General features: G+C 43.0%; 1 protein-coding gene across 8 annotated transcripts in view; it reads left to right on the top strand.

The window, feature by feature from the left end:
- SMAD1 (SMAD family member 1) overlaps positions 1-17,320 on the top strand; it is a 54,871-nt gene that overhangs the window by 19,802 nt on the left and 17,749 nt on the right. For 4 of the 8 annotated variants that reach the window (XM_040554596.1, XM_040554588.1, XM_040554590.1 and 1 more), the window contains one exon: positions 9,223-9,841. In XM_040554596.1, coding sequence (XP_040410530.1) covers positions 9,442-9,841 — 400 coding nt within the window. In that variant the 5' untranslated portion in view covers positions 9,223-9,441. Of the gene's footprint in view, positions 1-5,589; positions 5,742-8,669; positions 8,814-9,222; positions 9,842-17,320 lie in introns of all 8 variants that reach the window. The other 4 variants (XM_040554591.1, XM_040554592.1, XM_040554595.1 and 1 more) reach the window with 2 other exon arrangements.

Here is a 17,320-nt window from a genome sequence, read left to right as displayed (position 1 = left end):
GTGAGGTTGTTGGCCTAGTTGGCAACCATGGTGGTGCATGATCTGCTCTGTGCCAGGTGTGCCTGCTACTTTGGTTTAGAGTAACAGACCACATAAATGCCTTGATAGTTGTGTGTTAGTGACTTTATTCTTCCAGCAGTATAGTTTTTAATGTTGGTGGGAGCATAGCCCATGCTGAGGTGTTAGTGGTGTGTAGTTGAAGGCAGTTCGAGGTTTTGGTGTGGACAAGCTCAAACGTGTAACTCACGTGCTGGTAAAGGCCTCCCTCAGTCTCGATCTGTGGTGTGTTTTAAATGGGCATCAAAAACTTCCTGACCCGATCTCAGGTGAACCTCTAAATGCGTATTTACCTGCAGATCTTAACAATTCTCATTTCCTTCTGTAATAGCTAAAGAGACATTTCTAAACGCTGTGATCTTGGCCTCTTCTGTTTGCCAAGGGCCTGGCGGGTTCGGGAGGCTTGGCAGATACGGAGCAAGTGCCGGGGAGTGTTTGTGGCCCGGTGGTGGGCTGCTGCTGACCGCCTCTTCTGGGGACCAGGGATGGGAGGAATTCGTGTTGTTGAAGGTCCGGTCCCGGTTTTCAGAGGGCTGCTAACGGCAAGCAGTAATTAAACAGTGCTTCACTGGAGGGTGGAAATCTGGCAGATCTGCTTGTTTGTTTCTGGGCTGTGTAAACTTGGCTTGTGAAGCTGTATCATCGTTAAACGCTTTCTCTGTCCAGAATGACAGTCGTGAATTGCAAGACGGTTTGTGAAACTGAACGTGGACCTTTCACTCTGCATCTTGTTGTTTCAAAGAGATGCTGAAGATAGTGCTTTGAAGGCCATCTAAAGGCAAAAAATACTTCCATCAATTTTGCAAATCAGGCAAAAAGGAGGAAAACTAGAGGAATCCTTTTTTTAAAAGTAAAGCGTGCATCTAAAGAAGTGTGTACTTCATACATCATGAAGAAGTCTTCAGTAGTGGCAATCCAGAGAGGCCATTCTTATTTCAAGTGTATAAATGGTGGGTGGGGGATTAATCTGTGAAAAGAACTACTTATTTTAATGACCTTTTTTTTCTTGGTTTAATTTTCATCAGCCTACTCTTTACTGAGGCTTGACCTAATAACACTTTCATTAATGAATAAATAATTTTTCCTTCTCAGTTTTTGTTGCCTCTTTCATTGGTGAAACATTCTGCTTTAAAGCTGAGGATTTGGAACTGTAATTTAACATCTTTACTTAATCTCTGATGAATGAGGTCTGGGTCACAGTCTTTAGAAGTGGTTTAATGCAGCTGATGTAACTGTATCAGTGCATGCTCTTGGTAAAATGAATCATTTGTTGGAGCACTGGCTTGTATAAGCTGAGCATAACTGGATTGCATTTGGTGTGGTTCCCTCCTTAAAAATACTCTGTTGTAGAGCTACTCTAGATGAGGCGACAGCCTGTCGTGACTCCATGCAGTCTGTGCCATCCTGTAAAGACAAAACGTCTTGCATTTTATGGGCTTTACTCAGAAATTTTGAAAACTGGGTGCTGATGGGCATTTTTCAAAGATTTTTGCTTTATGTTGCAAATGTATGTTTTAACTACTCTTCAAAAACAAACACAAAGCCACCCTGAAAGTGACATGTCAGTAAATTTTCCCCATCTCACCTGTGAAGGAAGTTCCTCCTGCCCTACCCTGATGAATTGGAGGGAAGTGCTTTTTTCAGCTGATAAAAAGAAATAAAATTCCATGCCCTTCCCAAAGGAGGAATTCAACAATTGGACAAGTGGCGTGGGACCATGTGTCGGTTTGTAAAAGGATATAGTTTGTAAAGATGTTTCCTTTGATGCCTGTGATGAATATGGATGTGTTTCCGTTGGAGAGGGTTTTGATTAAATTATGCAATTAGAGCTGACCAGACAGATCTAAATATAGGAAGAGGTTTCAGTTATCCTGCCTTTGTGTGTAGTAACACACCCACACAGATGTGTGTTTGTTATTGTTGTAAACAACACCTGTTTTCTGAAGACAGTTCAAAAAGTCAGGAAAGGGAATGCTCTTTGTGGAAAAAGGGAGTTGTACTAAAGTTTTATGATGAAAGGGAAGAGAAGCTATTTTCCACAGCTTTCTGACTCTTTAGTGAAGGACTTCTAATGTAGATGGCTGGGCTGGTAATGGCATCTTTATGGATACACCATGTTCACAGGGCTGTAGGCAGTGGTCCAAACGGGGCTACAGGCTGTTCGGCATTTTCAAGACATGGCTTGTGACATCTTCTGATGCTGACTGAGTTCCTCGCCTTCTCCTGTCCTCCTGCACACTTAAGGTGGCTAGGGGGGATGATGTGGTGTGTACAAGCAATGTGGATAAATTTGCCCAAAGATGCACAATAAGATACTCACTGTGATGATAAATACTTACTGCGACTAGTAATTCATTTTATCTTATCACAATTATTTGTTTCAATATTTTTTTCTTTTGAATATTGGGCTTCATTTGAAGATTTCTTTAAGTGGCCTTTTGCTTGGAAAGAGTATAGAAAATGAAGTCGTCTCCCCCTTTACAGCATTAAAAAAAAAAAAAAAAACCAACCTCATGAACACCATTCTGTCACGGTTTGTGGTTCACAGCATTGTATTCATCTTACGAGTTATTTGAATGAAGCTCATAGCTTTGTAATCCTGTATGTGCCAGAACTTTAACTGAATAATCAAATCACAGTTCCTTCCTGACTTAAGTTAAAATATTAACTTGCGGTTTTAGAGATAATCTATGATAACACATCTGAGTCAGTCCAACTGCTTGCCGACACCAGAAGGGGTTTCTCCACACCTGGGTGTATAGTTTGGTGCATCCTACTTGTACGAGCCCTCCTGTGCACTGGGCTTATCCGGCTTCCACTCCAAGTTATTTGGCAAACTTGGTGTTAGTTTTTTTTTAATCTGTAGTCTTGGCAAGATGAAGCAGTGCAAAGAGAAGACCAGCTGATGTTAAAGGAAGAGATAGATGGCAGTTTGTGGCTTCATGGAGTCTCTGAACACAGGAGTAAGTAAAATTCAGCAGTGCAAACTAGGAGTTTGCCATTGTTTTTTTTAAACTTGGTTAAAGCTCCATGGCTTGAGGATTTGATGATTGTTTAAGAGGCTGTACATGTTAGTGTTTCTTGTAAACAGGGAGGAGTTGTGCTCTAATTAGGGTGTAGATAAGCTTCTTGCAAGATGTGTTGTTCCAATTTGTTTTCAAGTGTACAATTTTTAAATGTCAGAACAGTTACAGAGAACAGTATCTGGCATTGGGAAAAGCTGCTCTTAATGAAAAAGGGGGGAGCAAATTTAATCGATGATGCATCTGTTAAAATTGGGAACATGCATTTGCTGTGTCACTTCTCACAATTACGTGTTTATTTACAAAGTCTCTTAAGCCATTTTAGTTGGGTTATAATACAGTATTCAGTTTCTAATGCATACAGAATTGGAGCATTTTCTCTGGAGAAGCAGTAGTGAAGTTACCTTAAGTCTTTCAAATGTAGGAACCAGAAGCTGAGTTGGTAGGAGAATGCAGGAAAGTGTACCTTTTGGTTGGTGGTAGAAACCAGCCAGAGGCTGCGTATGTGGTTTGAACCGTGGTGATCATTGGCAAGGAGCTGGCAGATGCTGATGGTATCAGGTTTATTTCATCATGCTCTGGAGTAACTGAGCACTGGGGGGTTTGTCATTTGGGTTGCTGTCATGTGCCCCCCTCCACCCCAGTACATATAGCGTCTCTTGGGCTCGCTTCCTCATTTTGAGTGAGCGGTGGATCTGCTCTTTGGTGCTCGGGTGACGTTCAGAACTCCATCAGTCTGACTTGGCTTGTTGAATGAGGGAGAAGTTGTGCAAGTCCTTCTAAAGGCAAACACTATTGATAGCCATCTGCTCTGTTGAGAACTGCTAGATGCTTCTTGCAAAAAGCTGGCACTTCACAAACCCCCTTACGAGCTGCTGTACTAAGTGGTGCAGGTAGGTGTCTACAGGGACTTTCCCTGGGCCAAAAAATGGCATAATGGAGACTATCTTGAAAGGATAATCAGTCCCTCATTCAGATACAGTGAGCAATTAGTTGTCCTAGTCCTCTTTATGGGCATGGTGCTTCGGTCTCAGGAACCGAGAGAGGCTGCCTTACGGGACAGGCTCAAAGTATCTTGCTGGCCCTTGCTGGATGTCTAATACAGTGCCAGGAAAACAGCCTGTGCAGTATGTTGAAGTATTTTCAACACCAGTATTGAAGTGCTTCTTACTCAAATGCTTGATACGTGTAGGTATGTATCACATACTGACACCTGTATCAGTACAATGCAGAGCAGAAATTAATGCGATTGCGTTTTTAAATTTTTTGTTTTTCATGCCAAGAATACATCCAAAAGAGTTAACTTTCTTTCTTGGTTCTCCTCATCCTTTTCAGAAATGCAAGGAAAGCCAAGTTAGGTTCTGTATGAACTCTCTAATGAGTTTTACAGCAGTTTGAAATGAAACTTGCTTTCTTTTTGCATGTGTATTGTAATGCTCTTGAAGCTTTTACCAGGTTTCCGTGCATTTTTTCAAGATGAACCAGATCTGATCTTCTGCCATAAGAAAGTGCAAAGAAAGAAGTCTTTGGTTAAAAACAGAGTAATTCAGCAGAAGACTTCAGACTTCTTGTTTTACAAGTCACATTGCATGAAGAAGGAAATCAAAACTTTTTGCTGCTTTCTCCAAGGATAAGGAGCCAGAGGAAGCTGGTGCACAAATGGTGTAACACATTCTAGCATTACAGATGTTTGGACTGCATACTTTTTAGTAATACGTGGAAATAGCTTTTGCTGGGAGTAAAGTGACAGCTCTCTGGCTTCTATGCCAAAATTTGATATTTTTTCTTCTGGACCTTTTATTTAAAAAAAAAAAAAAAAAAGTTGTACTGAGAAGAAACATGAATTGCTGAAAAGTTGTCTTTCAGAGAAGGTAAATGACTAAATATTTTTTAAGAAGCAAATTAAAATTTGCTTGTTATTTCTTTATGTTGTCAATTCCTAATGGACCCTTAGAGGAGGCATGCTGAATAAAATAAGATAAATTGAATTTTAAGAACATAGTCAAAGAATAGACAGCTCTCTCTGTTAACAATTACGTAGATTCTCTTCCCTGTGGTTCCTGCCCCTTTTTATGTCTAACTGTTCTGAGCACATATTAAAAATACATAATAGGATCCTTTCTACCTGCATCACCGAGCCTGTAATACAAATAACAAAATTAGTAGGAGAGTTAGAGCCACTTCTTGTTTGCCTGAAACTCAGGCTAGGAGTTGTTTCACCTCCCTGACAGCGAGGATCATCTAATTGTCCTAACCCTTTCTCCACCCACCAAAAACAATCATTTATGCAAAGCAGGACAGTTTCCTATGGGATCTCCTGTGGGAATTTGAGAACAGTCTCACTGAGTATTTTACTGTCTGCTTCGTGTTGCTGACAGGGTAACTGTCTCTGCTTTGAGGGCTGCAGAACTTCACTTTTAGGCATTTTGCCTAAGTACATTTGTTTAAATCCAAGGCTGGCTAAACAGCTGTATGTATAATGCTCTTTTTTTTTTGTTTTGTTTTACAGCCTCCTCACAAGCTGCATGTGGGTTTGTGTGTCAGTCCAAAGATGACACAAAAGACAGCAGCAGTGAAGGAGGACAAATAAAGCAGTGCTGGTATTGAAAGAAGTTTGTTGATTCCAGCTCATCCATCAGCAGACAGAACGTGTAATAAAAAGTGCGTGGTTTTTGATGTGTAAAGAGTGGCTGATAAGTGGGTAACAACTTGATTTCCTTTAAACTGATTCCAGGCTGCCTTTTGGAGGGTGTCCTGTTGTTTGGACCATGTTTTTATTTCACTGGTAGCTTGTGAGTAAACGTACCCTTCAAGGGCTGGTGGCCACTCAGCTATTGGAAATGCTAGCTCCTGGTTTCCCAGAAGGGCATGTGTATTTAGGGAAGAAAGACTCAGGCTGTGTCATCTGCTGACTCGTGGTTTAATCTTTATTGTGTACTTCCAGCTGATAAGACCACTGTGCAAAAGTAATACAGGAAATGATGCATTGCAAAAACCAAAAGTGGCAGAAAGGGAAACGGAATGTACTGGCAAAAGCCTGGCGCTATGGGCACGCTTTTGACTTCTTGGAAATGAAAAACTCCACCTACACGGCCTTTTTTTAGTTTAATACCGCCATTGGAATTCGGTGTTAGTGGTATACAGCAGCCTGTGGTTTTCTCTTTTCTTTCTTTTTCTTTTTTTCCTTCCCCCAATCCCTTTGCTTTGTCTTCTGGCCTGATCAGGGCTTGGATGTTCTTTGGGCAGGCTGGGCTTCAGCAGTAGTCCCAGGACTGGAGGTTAGTGGCAGGCAAAAATGGGGCTCGTGTTGCCTTCAAGTGTATCTACAAGTACTGTGCCTAACGTTCTCCATGTGCTCCAAGGCATTTCTCACTACAGCGGTTGCTCCAGAGGTGCCAGCTGTTAAGATAACACCTTTGACTGTGATGATGAGTGTTTTGGAACGTATTTATGGGAATGGGAGACGTGCATGTTACAGGATTTGAGCCAAGAATGTCAGAAAGCCTATTCCTATGATCTATGTACTTGTGGCTACATCTGAATGTCTTCCTAGGCTTTGCAGAGCTTGTGTGCTAGCGCATGTTAAACAGGTTGTATTTCCAGGCAGTGGTATAAACATACAGTTTTTAATAGGCAGGACTTGGGAAGGGGAGGACGGAGAAGTAGTTTGGCCATTCATTTTTAAAGTAGCTTAGTGGAAATAGGTCGTGCCTAGGTAGAACTGTGTCTGCGTTCATCACCAATGTTGACAGAAGTGTGGATTGAGATTTAGAATTTGTACTTTCTTTTTCACTAAAACTTCAACTCAAGTCTTTTAAATATTCTTGTTTTAATTCTAACAGATGTGAAGTAGAAAGCTTGACTTGATTGCTCTGTGGTGTACCATTGTGCCTTGTACCTCTTGTGTGTGGAACTGGCATTTTTTGTTTGAAAGGTGCAGGAGAAAAGATATTCAGCACATTCAATGAGATACAGATTATGTATGAGTTATTCTTAACTCAATACTTACAAGCACATTTGAAGCATACACACTGGGTTTCTGATAAAAGGTTCTTACGCTAGGACAACATTTTAATAGTGCACTTTAGAATGCATGTAAGGATTAAATATACACGGAGTACAGTCAGCGGCAGTAATGGAGTTTCAGTTCAGTCAGCACTATGGCACGTGCCCAGCTAACAAAATAAATTCTTAACTTTGCCCCAGGCTCATGCAAATCTTGCATCACATTGACGTTATTTCAGATAGAAGTCTTAGCGTAAAAGGAATGGCAAGTTACCAGTACGAAGAGCAGGTAGACATGGTCTCTGTTAGATCATAATCATTATTCATATAAATATGGTTTATGCTTTCAGCCTAATAAAACCAAACCTTTGCAATTAGATAATTGTTTCAGTGACAACTTAATTTGAACCAAGTGGATGGTTTTCAGCTTAAAGCACTCCAAGTATAGTGGCACACTATGAAACCAATTCATGACAGTCAGGACGGTAAGTGTGGCATGGCATTTACAATTTCAAGATCTGCAGTCGTTTCTTAGTCTAAATAATTCCGTCTCATGCGGCTGCACTGACACCTTCTATCCTGTGTGTGTATGGGTTATTTTTTTTTGGTCTTTCTGATGGTAACAAAAACATTCGTATCCTCTTCCCCTTCCCTCTTCCTCTGCAACCTGTTGGTATCCACTCCAGGATACGTTTCCTGTCTGTCTTCATGCTGTGTTTGAAAACTGATGGTTTAGTGCTCTTTGCCTATTTTTTTTCTCCCCCTTTCTGCCGCTGGCAGTGGTAAGCTTTTTGCTTGCTTCCAGCTTGGGCAGATGTGAAACTTGCTGCTCACAGCAGACCCTGCAGCAGGAGCAGGGGCTTCTGCCAGCCTGCGTGGAGTTCCTCTCCCACCTTCACCCATTGTTTCGTCCCTGTTCCACGGCTCCCAGCTTGGGACCTCTGTGCCATCTGAAGCCCTCTTATCAGTCGTTCCTTCTACCCACTCCTTCGCGTGTCCTTGAGTACAGCAGGCTGGCGTTGCAGCGGGAGGGGTCAGGATGTAATCAGTGCATAAGTTCATCGCAGTCTGCTTAGAAACTGAGGGCTGTTTGGCAGGGTGGGAAGACGGAGCTTTGCTTTCATGCGGGAGATCAGTGAGGGCAAGGTTCTTTCTAGTTTACTTTTTTTTTTTTTTTTGGTTTGTTAATCAAAGTAACTCAGAGGTGAAGCTGCACTGTTTTTTTTGTCTCAGGTTGTGATATGTGCAACTCTGGTGCAGTGATTTTCGAGCAGTATCGCTTGCGGAGGGCTGGGTGGCACAGTGCTGTTGGGGCGTATTGCTTCCAGCTGCTCTTTGAAAGCAAAACAAAAAGCGCTGCTCCTCTTGTACGCCTTCCTTGGGACGTTTTGCTGTTTGAGGTTGGCACCGCTGATAGATTGCGGTGAGTGCCCTTCACACTTAGCAGTGGAAGATGAAAGTTGAGGGACTGTTTTAGGCTGGATTTGGTGGGAGCTGTGTTCCTAATACAGAGCCCTTGCCCTTCTGGCAGGTCTGTATGGGAATGCAGCCATGTCTTTTTGTGCTTTGTTTTTTTCCATCCAGCTTCTCACGGCACTAACTGAGGCTATGTTTGGGCACTGAGCAGAAGCATTGTTGGAAGCTGGCAAATGCAGTTGTGGTCCCCCTTGCTGCATGGCACAAAAATCACTGAGGCTATGCAGCAAGTTGTGTGGGGGACCTGAGCAGGTGGGGGAGTCGTCCTGCTACGTTCTTCATTTCTTCACCCCTGTCCATTCCTTCCACCTCATCCGAACTCCCCCAACCATCTTTGACTTTGTCTGTGCTGCTTCACTATTTTCCAGGGCAATCCCCTCATTTATTCAGGACTATTTTGCAGGGAGGGACATGAAAGCTTCACCAGCAAGCCCTGCTGCTTACAAGTCTGTGTCAGGCTGTTCTTTGAGTCCAGTTCTCAGTCAACACTTTGTGTTGTGGTGATTTTTTTGGGGGGTGGGTTGTTTTTTTGTTTGTTTTGTTGTTGTTGTTGTTCGTTTGGTTTTGGGTAGCTCAGATCTTGTGGGGGGGAATGTTTCTAACTGTTGTTGGTTAACTTAAAAAGTAAAATCTGTTTTCCTCTCCCACTGTTCTCCTGCAGGTTCTCAGCCTTTAGCACAATGAGAAGGTCACGTCTATCACGGGGGAATGTCAGCATTGCCATTCTGGGACGGGAGGACTGAAAAGGCAAAAGGACCAGAATTATTTGGGGCAGACTGCATTTGACTATTGATACAATCTGCTGGGTGGTGGTGGTGGAAGAACGGGACGGTCTTTCCTGCTTGGTCTGTGGTGTCCAGCGTGACCAAGTGGGGTCACCATGAACGTGACAAGCTTATTCTCCTTCACCAGCCCAGCGGTGAAGAGACTGTTGGGATGGAAGCAGGGGGATGAAGAAGAAAAATGGGCAGAGAAAGCTGTTGATGCGTTAGTGAAAAAACTGAAGAAGAAAAAAGGTGCTATGGAAGAGCTGGAGAAAGCGTTAAGCTGTCCCGGTCAGCCCAGCAACTGTGTCACAATTCCTCGTTCCTTGGACGGCAGGCTTCAGGTTTCACACCGGAAAGGGCTGCCACATGTAATTTACTGCAGAGTGTGGCGCTGGCCAGATCTGCAGAGCCATCACGAACTGAAACCACTGGAATGCTGCGAGTTTCCCTTTGGTTCAAAGCAGAAGGAGGTTTGCATCAATCCCTACCACTACAAGCGGGTAGAGAGTCCTGGTAGGTTCTTCCTTGTTTGTAGCTTCACACCTTATCTAAACAATGCAAAGTATGGCAGTTAATCATGTGACTCATCAGCTTAAATAAGCAAAAGTGGCTGTTTACACACGTCAGATTCTTCCTCTGCGATTTATCTGGATGTAATCATTAATTAGCAGTTCTCCCTTTCACAGGATGAGTACTCGACATGTGTAAATGCATTTCATCACTGCACGGAGGCATAGTCTCAGCATACGCCTCAAGCTGCTGGGTCTGGTGTCACCTGGCTTTGTTGGTGGCCACCATCCCTCAATTCATTTGTTTTTTTATTGAACTATGCAGATAGAATGCATATGAAACATTGCTATGTAATGATTACTGTAGCTTGCGTATGAAAACTATTCTGACGAGGTTTTACAATTTCCAAATTATTCACTTCTATCACTTCTGTTTCTTCATCCTCCAGAAGATAATACTGTCTTTAAGATCTTGCGTAATTTTGGCCTTTTGAAAAGACTGATTTTAGTCAACAAAAGATACCATTTCACCTTGAAACTTTGATAGCAAGGGTTATTTTCTGCGTGAAGTTTTACCTTCAGATGTTCTGCAAATTGGGGTTGTTAACCTGTTATCCACTTCCCTGCTCATTATTATTTAAAGAGCAGCCCATTCTCTCTGTCTTCTCTTTAAAGGCCAAGCCCATCTTTAATAAATCTGTACTTAATTTTGCTTATGTGAGTTTATTATCAGGGAGTGTTTCTGGGACTAAGATAAAATGTGCTTGAATATATCTGCACTAGGCTCTGGTTACTTGTGAGGTGGTGCAGGGACATGTGCAGAAATGCACTGCAGGTGTGATGGGCTTTCCTGGTTTAGGTTTGGGAAGTGTATCTGTGTTGGGCATTTTATAAGCTGTGAAGCTGTATCTGCAGAGTGGCATGTATAGCTTAACAACTACAGTGGAAATAAGGTTGTCACAAGAGTATTTTCCTGTGAATGGAAATTGCGTTTGTTGTGGATCTGCAACACTTAGTGCATATCTAGATCTTAAATATTTCCCTTTGATGTGTTAGTATGAATTTGGAAATCATGTGAATGGTACCCATAAAGTAAGGGTTTTTATGCAGCAAATGCTTAAACAAAGGAGTCTTCTGCCCTGGAAAAAGTTTTAAAAAGTTCTTAACAATTCTGTGTTAGGCAGAAGCAGGACAGTAAAATAAATAATTACGTCCTTGTGCTGCTAGCTTTCTACACATCTGCACCAGGTGCTTTTGTTCAGTATTCCAAACTATTGAGAATTAAGATTCCTGAAAGACATCTAGTTCAGTCAGATTGAGCAACAGTTGAGCTCTTGCTGTTACTGTAATTTCAAGTGACATGTTACAACTCATTTTGCTTTAATCTTGGAAACGATTACTGAGTTTGAGAACACTTTCATTTGGATCACTTATACCATATTTAAAATAAGTTTCTGTAAATGCCCTGTCACTTCAATGAGATACACAAGATAAAAATAGCATATAACTTGCAAAAGGTGTCTAACTAAAACACTCATTTTGGCTGAGTACTGCTAAGTAGCTTAAGTGGTTGGAAAGCTGGGGTTTGGGTGCTAAGTCATCTAATACATTTTGTACTTGGGAGACAGCAAAAAGTTACTACCTGTAAGCCAAAATTCTGGATTGCTTTTTAATTGGTTTTGTATAAGGTAAAATTTTTCTAGGTGCTTGTAGCTACAGAATTTTTGCTGGGGGGAAAAACAAACATTCAATAACTTGAATGAAGTTGGAGATGGTAGAAATCAAATATTTCCCTTTTGCCTGGTGAATGCCTTTCTTCAGGAAAAACTAGGTATTTCTGATCACTTGCTTAGTTGGCAGCTGGGCAGTTTTCTTGTAAGTACCAGGGCTGGAGTCAGTTTGATGGAGCTGGCAGAAGTATTTAGTCCTTCAGGAGATCAGTGTGTTGCTCTAACCAGTTGAAATGTTCTGGAGGTGGCTGGTAACTAGGAGCTAGCTCCACTTCTCTGTAGATGCTCTGTTAAATAGTGGTTTGGAGGTACAAATTTATAGGTATGTTGAAGTTGCATCTTAGGAACTTCTCATAGAGTCCAAAGTGCACAAGTGGAGGTGAAGCCTGATGTGTCTTTGCTGAGGTCTCTGGCTGGGTATGTAAAGGAGGGTTTTGCATTAGTTAACCACAGCTCTGGCCTTGTTTTGAGAGATATCGCATGGAGATGAGTGGTAAAGCATTTACCTCTGGAAACAGGCGGTAACTGAACTGCCATTTGGCCTGGAGATACGTGCTTCATAAGTTACAACTTCTTTTTTCCTTTCCCTTCCCTGATCTCTGTGTCCTCCAAGCATCCTCTTTTGTCTTCATTTCCTGACAGTCACTCCCAAATTCTGCTAACCATTTTTTCCCACTTTTGCCTGGACATTAAATTAAAACACCATTATTGCTGCCTAAGTGCTTACACTTGAAGATTAGTAGGAATTCAGGCATGAGTCACCATTTCCAACAGTCTACAGACTCGAGCAGATACCACGGTTTGTTTCCAAGGTTATCATTGCAGTCAGGAGGGTTGGAAACGTACTTGACAAAACAAAGTTGGAAGCTTAGATAGCGTCCGATGGGCGGTTTGTGCAGACTGTGCAAGTACGTTGTGAAATTCTGGCTCTGCTCGGCAGCGCGGTTGACACCTAATTGCTTCGTGCAGATCCAGCTACTTGGGAGCTGGTGCATAGGGCGTGTACATGGGGTGGGATCTGTGCAGTCTGTGCACTTTCCTGTTTGTCGTCGTGTGACTTGTTTCAGTGTTGTGTAAGTTTTGAAGAGTGGATTAACGGTAAATCCTCAGACACTTAAAATCATGTAGTTCTCCCAGCTGGGCAATTAATCTTATGGATGCTTCCCAGTTTTCACGGTGCCAGAGGGATGCATGGGTTTTCTGCCTTGATACCTTGCTCCATCCTTGCTTTTCAGCTTGGAAAATACTGGAGTTGGCATGCTGTAGTCTGAATTCAAGCAAGATTTTTTTTTCTGTTAGCTAGGCTGGATAGAAGCTGTTTGTGTGCAGTCCGGGGGAGGCTGAGAAGAGGAGAACTGCCTGTAGCTTCAAACACAGAGCCTCCCAGGCATCCCTGACCGCTAGTATCTGCCAAGAGACTTGGTGTGACGTGGAGGTGAGGCAGTAACTCAGCCTGTCTCAGAGGCTCTGCGCAGGTGCTGGTACCCGAAAACCGAAACAGACAGAAACCTACTTTGTGCCCTGGACTTGTCAGGAGAGGGCAAAGCCAGTGTGGGATGGAGGAGAGTTCTCCCCTCCCCTGCTGCATCATTGCTCAGGCTCATCAGGACAGCACTGTGATTCCCCTGCGGGAGCATCCGTGCCCACACAGCCCTGCGGGTGACCTGTGGGCAGGAGCAGAGGTGGTGGGAAAGGAGTGGAGAAAGTGGAAAACTTGTTTGGTTGTAGGAGGTGGGAATACGATCTCATGCCGGGATGAATTATTTTCTGGAGAAGTGTTATGGTAGCTCACTGATGCTGTTTCATAGGTCTGCTGGGTGCAGAATTATTTCTGGTGCAGGGCAGTTAATGGCTGTCAAATTTCTCCCTTGGCAAGGCAAAGCAGAGCTTTTAATTAAGGAGGGCAGGGTCTGAATTTGATGCCTTTTAAAAACTGGCACGGTCAGCTAAACTGGTGTGATTACTTGGCTGGATCTTCTTTTTCTCCTCAGTTTTAGCTTTTAGTTTAGAGATATCTGGATACCAAGCTCCTGCCTGGTTTGGGATTCTTAAGTCTGATCAAGACATGAGAAGTAACTGGGCATAGAGACTGGGAGAGGAAAAAGCAAGTGTGTTGTTCCTCATGCCTGTCTGAAAATGCCACAAATGACATCTCTGGTCTTGCTGGAGGACATGTGAAATGGCCTTCCAAAGTCTCCCCTGAGATAATTCTTTCTCTTCTTCTGTACCTTTTATTTTTTTGTGGATGTGTGGCCTGTGTTCCTTGCTGCTGTCCTCAGCTATGTCAATGGGATCAGATGAAAGATGTGACCTAGAATCTGGACAAACCTTATTTTTGTTTTAAGCCTAGATCCAGTTTCCTGTAATAGCAAAACAGGGATGGGATAGGGGGCAGGGAGGATGAAGAGGTGCTTAAATTGACACTGCTATTTAAAGAAAGAAATAAATCACACTTCTAACACAGCATTAGGGGAGGAGGCTCAGTTCTTTTGCCTTAGCTAAAGGGAAGGAAGGAAGATGGAGAAGCTGAATATTTCATTGTCTCATACTCTTGGTGGATACCAGTTGTGGGTTCCATCTGATGCAGAATAATACTATATGGCCTCTGCTAGGTGTCCTTGCTCATCCTCCTTCTAGGATAAAGAAGCTTTGAGTTTATATGTTACAAAGAAGGGAAAAGAACAGCTAATTTGTCTTTTATGCTTCATGTGTAGAAATGGTTGATGGTGCAGAGTACTTATCTATAGGGTACATACATGCATCCAACTAAATGCTGTCTTCTGAGAGCGAATGGTATGTGTCCAGAATCTACTGGTGTCTTTACAGAGATCAGGCTCAGAAGAAACCTACTTTTCATTGATCTGAGCAAGCTTAAACCTGGCTTGGGAAATGCAGGTGTTACTTCTTGCTATTAATTTCTGGAGGTGTTAACTGATGCTCCTCTGTGCATCACCGTGTGATGCCAGGGAGTAGCAAAGCTGATCTGTCCAGAACCAGTTGATCTGTCTTCCAAAATAACATGGCTGCATTCATCAACCAATTAGTGCATCCACTTGGAGATAGAAAATAACTGCCCTGGTTCAACTTTTTATAATTACCAACAAAGCGTGGATAAAAAAAAATGATTGATTTTCCTCTGTTCAGCTTCTCTTCTCCTTTGGAGAGCACACTGTGTTCTGCTGTACATCAGGGAGGCTTTTATGGAGCTGATGTTGCCCGTCTTCCACCCAAATTGCACGATGAGCAGTAGCTGCTTGTTTGTGACATGAATACGCTGTCAGAATGGCTGAGCTTTTAATTTTGCCTGAGGATCACAATGTTCCTTTCCATTATAAACATGAATTTAAAGTGGATGTCTGCTTCAACAAGCTTGTCTTCAGTGGCAAGAAACATTTTACATGAACATATAGGTGCTTTTTGCCACAAGAACAGACCAAGTCCCCAGGCTCTGAGAAGAGCAGTAGGTGTGCCATGCTGGTTTTGCTCCCAGCATGGACTCCTTGCCTATGACTTTAACTTGATTGTTTTCATACTTGCCTTTGATCTTCTCTACTGTTTGCTCTGAGTGAGACTCCATCAGGCTGCACATCTACTTGTGTGCACCAGAGCTGCAGAAAGGAACTTGAAATGGTGGAAGTCCTGGATCAGGCAGGTTTAGATTTGTGCCGTCCTGGAAGTAAATGCTCCTTGGCTGCTCCCATACCCAGTGGTGCTGTCTGGTCCTTAGTAAATGAACAATAATACATGTTTAAAGGAGCTTTTGAATGCCATTTGAAACCATACAGTTGTTTGATTGTATATATTTGTATGGTTGTGCATGCACTTGTGCTAGCTTGTGCTTGTTTGTGTGCATGCTCTCTGTGGAGGTACTTTTCAGAAAAATGAAGTGGGTCTGTTAGTCACCCCCATCTCGTTCCCCGGTACCCACCCAGGCAGGATCACTGTGCATAAAACCAACATACCCGAGCTGTTACCTGGCAGATGGCTGAAATGAGCGCTTTTTAGATAAGCAGCAGGGTTCAAACACCGCGTGCAGCTTGTCGTAGGCCTCGTCCAACAGGCAAGGGCCGTAATTCTGACAGGGCCAGGAGGGAAAACTGGGGGTGAGCAGTGATTCCCTGTGGGACTGTTGGCTCGCAGCTTGCCTGGGCTTTCAGGGGCCTGAGGTTTGCGTGGTCCCAGCACCTGGGAGGACCAGAGGGGGCAGGAAAGCCTCCGGCTCGCATCCGGCCAGATGGAGAGGCTTTGATGGCCTGGCCTCCAGGGAGCAGGCGGACCAGCTGCGTGCGGTGCTCCCCCGCCGTCTGGCCTTCTGGAGGATGGTGCTGTATGGGGAGAGACTGCAGGGACACTGGGAACATGAAGGGGAAGTTGCTGCTTCTCTGGTGTGGGGAGTCTAAGGGGGAGGAAGCTGGGGAAGGAGAATATATGTGAAATGGGAGGAGGAGAGAGAGAGGAGGAGGGGGAAGTGGAAAAGAAAACGGAGGGAAAAGAAATTAGAGCGACAGAGGCCAGCAGCTGATTTGAAACAGGGAAAGAGGAGATCGTACACAGAACCAATCTACAAAAATCTGCTCCTTTATTCCCATAGCAGGGTTTCTGCACCTCTGCAGGCTTGGGGGTGCATGAGCATTGCAGGGAAGTTTTGCCTTATTGCTGTGTAACCCTGCTGTTGGGCGTAACTTTAAAAATAGCATGCTACAACAGGTGGGTACAATTATAGGATGGTTCCCCAAAATAGCAAACAACTGTCAGTTTGTTTGGCAAGTAGTGGGAAACTTTCCTCGCTTCAGTTTTGCAGAATTCTCTTCTAAAATTCCCCACCAGAGCTGAAATAGGGAGACAAAAAGGAGAGGATGGCCTAAATTGCAGGGGTTTTTGTCCAATCTCACCATACGTCAGAAAACAGAGCTATGATGAAAGGATAGAATTTGTCAAGAACAATGTGTTTGTTTCCTTTTATTTTTAATTAACCAGATTCAGATGTTTTTTCTGACTTAGAAGACCAGACTTCCATGTTTTAACCTATTCAGTAGGATGGTGACTGTGGTTTTCATACAGGTAATTTGAACTCTGGTCTGTGTAAATGTCCAACTTAATATACACTATCACACTGTAACTTCCTCCTGTATCAGGACTGCTTCTCCCTCCAAATCAGCTTACAAGAACTCCCTCACTAATGTGCATACAATTAGTACTAAATTCTGAAATTGGCCTTGACAAATGTCAGTTTAATCAAAATGTTAGCTTATCAGAGCATCCGCAAGTAAAATCTAATGTTAGCTGAATATTGTAATGCAGGAAATGTACTAATATTACTTGCCAAATGCATTTAGACCAGATGTCTGATGTAAAAGTAAAGTCAATAAAGCAACAACTGCGGGTTTTTTTTTCTCCCCCTTCTGTTTTTAAATACAGTCTTCAGTTGCAACTATGTAAAACGACAAATCAAGCTGTGAGGTCTACAGAAACTGCAAAATAAAGCAAAGAGTTGAGAAAGCAAGGCAGCTCTCAGCTTTCTCCCAGAATAGAAGGTCTGGAATGTTTGTCTGTCTGTCACCCGGAGCAGACTGCTGGACAGCTATTACTGAGCCTTTTCACTTGCAGCTACTAGAACTTAGGTTTGGAGCAAAAGTCCAAAAGGCTGGCACTTCTGTTTTAGAGAAAACAATAAAGCAAAGGTGTGCTACCACAGCCTTGCTTCAGCCAGGTGCTATTGGAACAACATAAAGTAGTGAGATTCTTGGAGAATT

Source organism: Cygnus olor, chromosome 4 (assembly GCF_009769625.2).
Source record: "Cygnus olor isolate bCygOlo1 chromosome 4, bCygOlo1.pri.v2, whole genome shotgun sequence".
In the NCBI taxonomy this organism is placed as follows: domain Eukaryota; kingdom Metazoa; phylum Chordata; class Aves; order Anseriformes; family Anatidae; genus Cygnus; species Cygnus olor.
The sequence above is the reverse complement of the archived record's forward strand: the minus strand, read 5'-3'. Positions and strand labels throughout refer to the sequence as shown.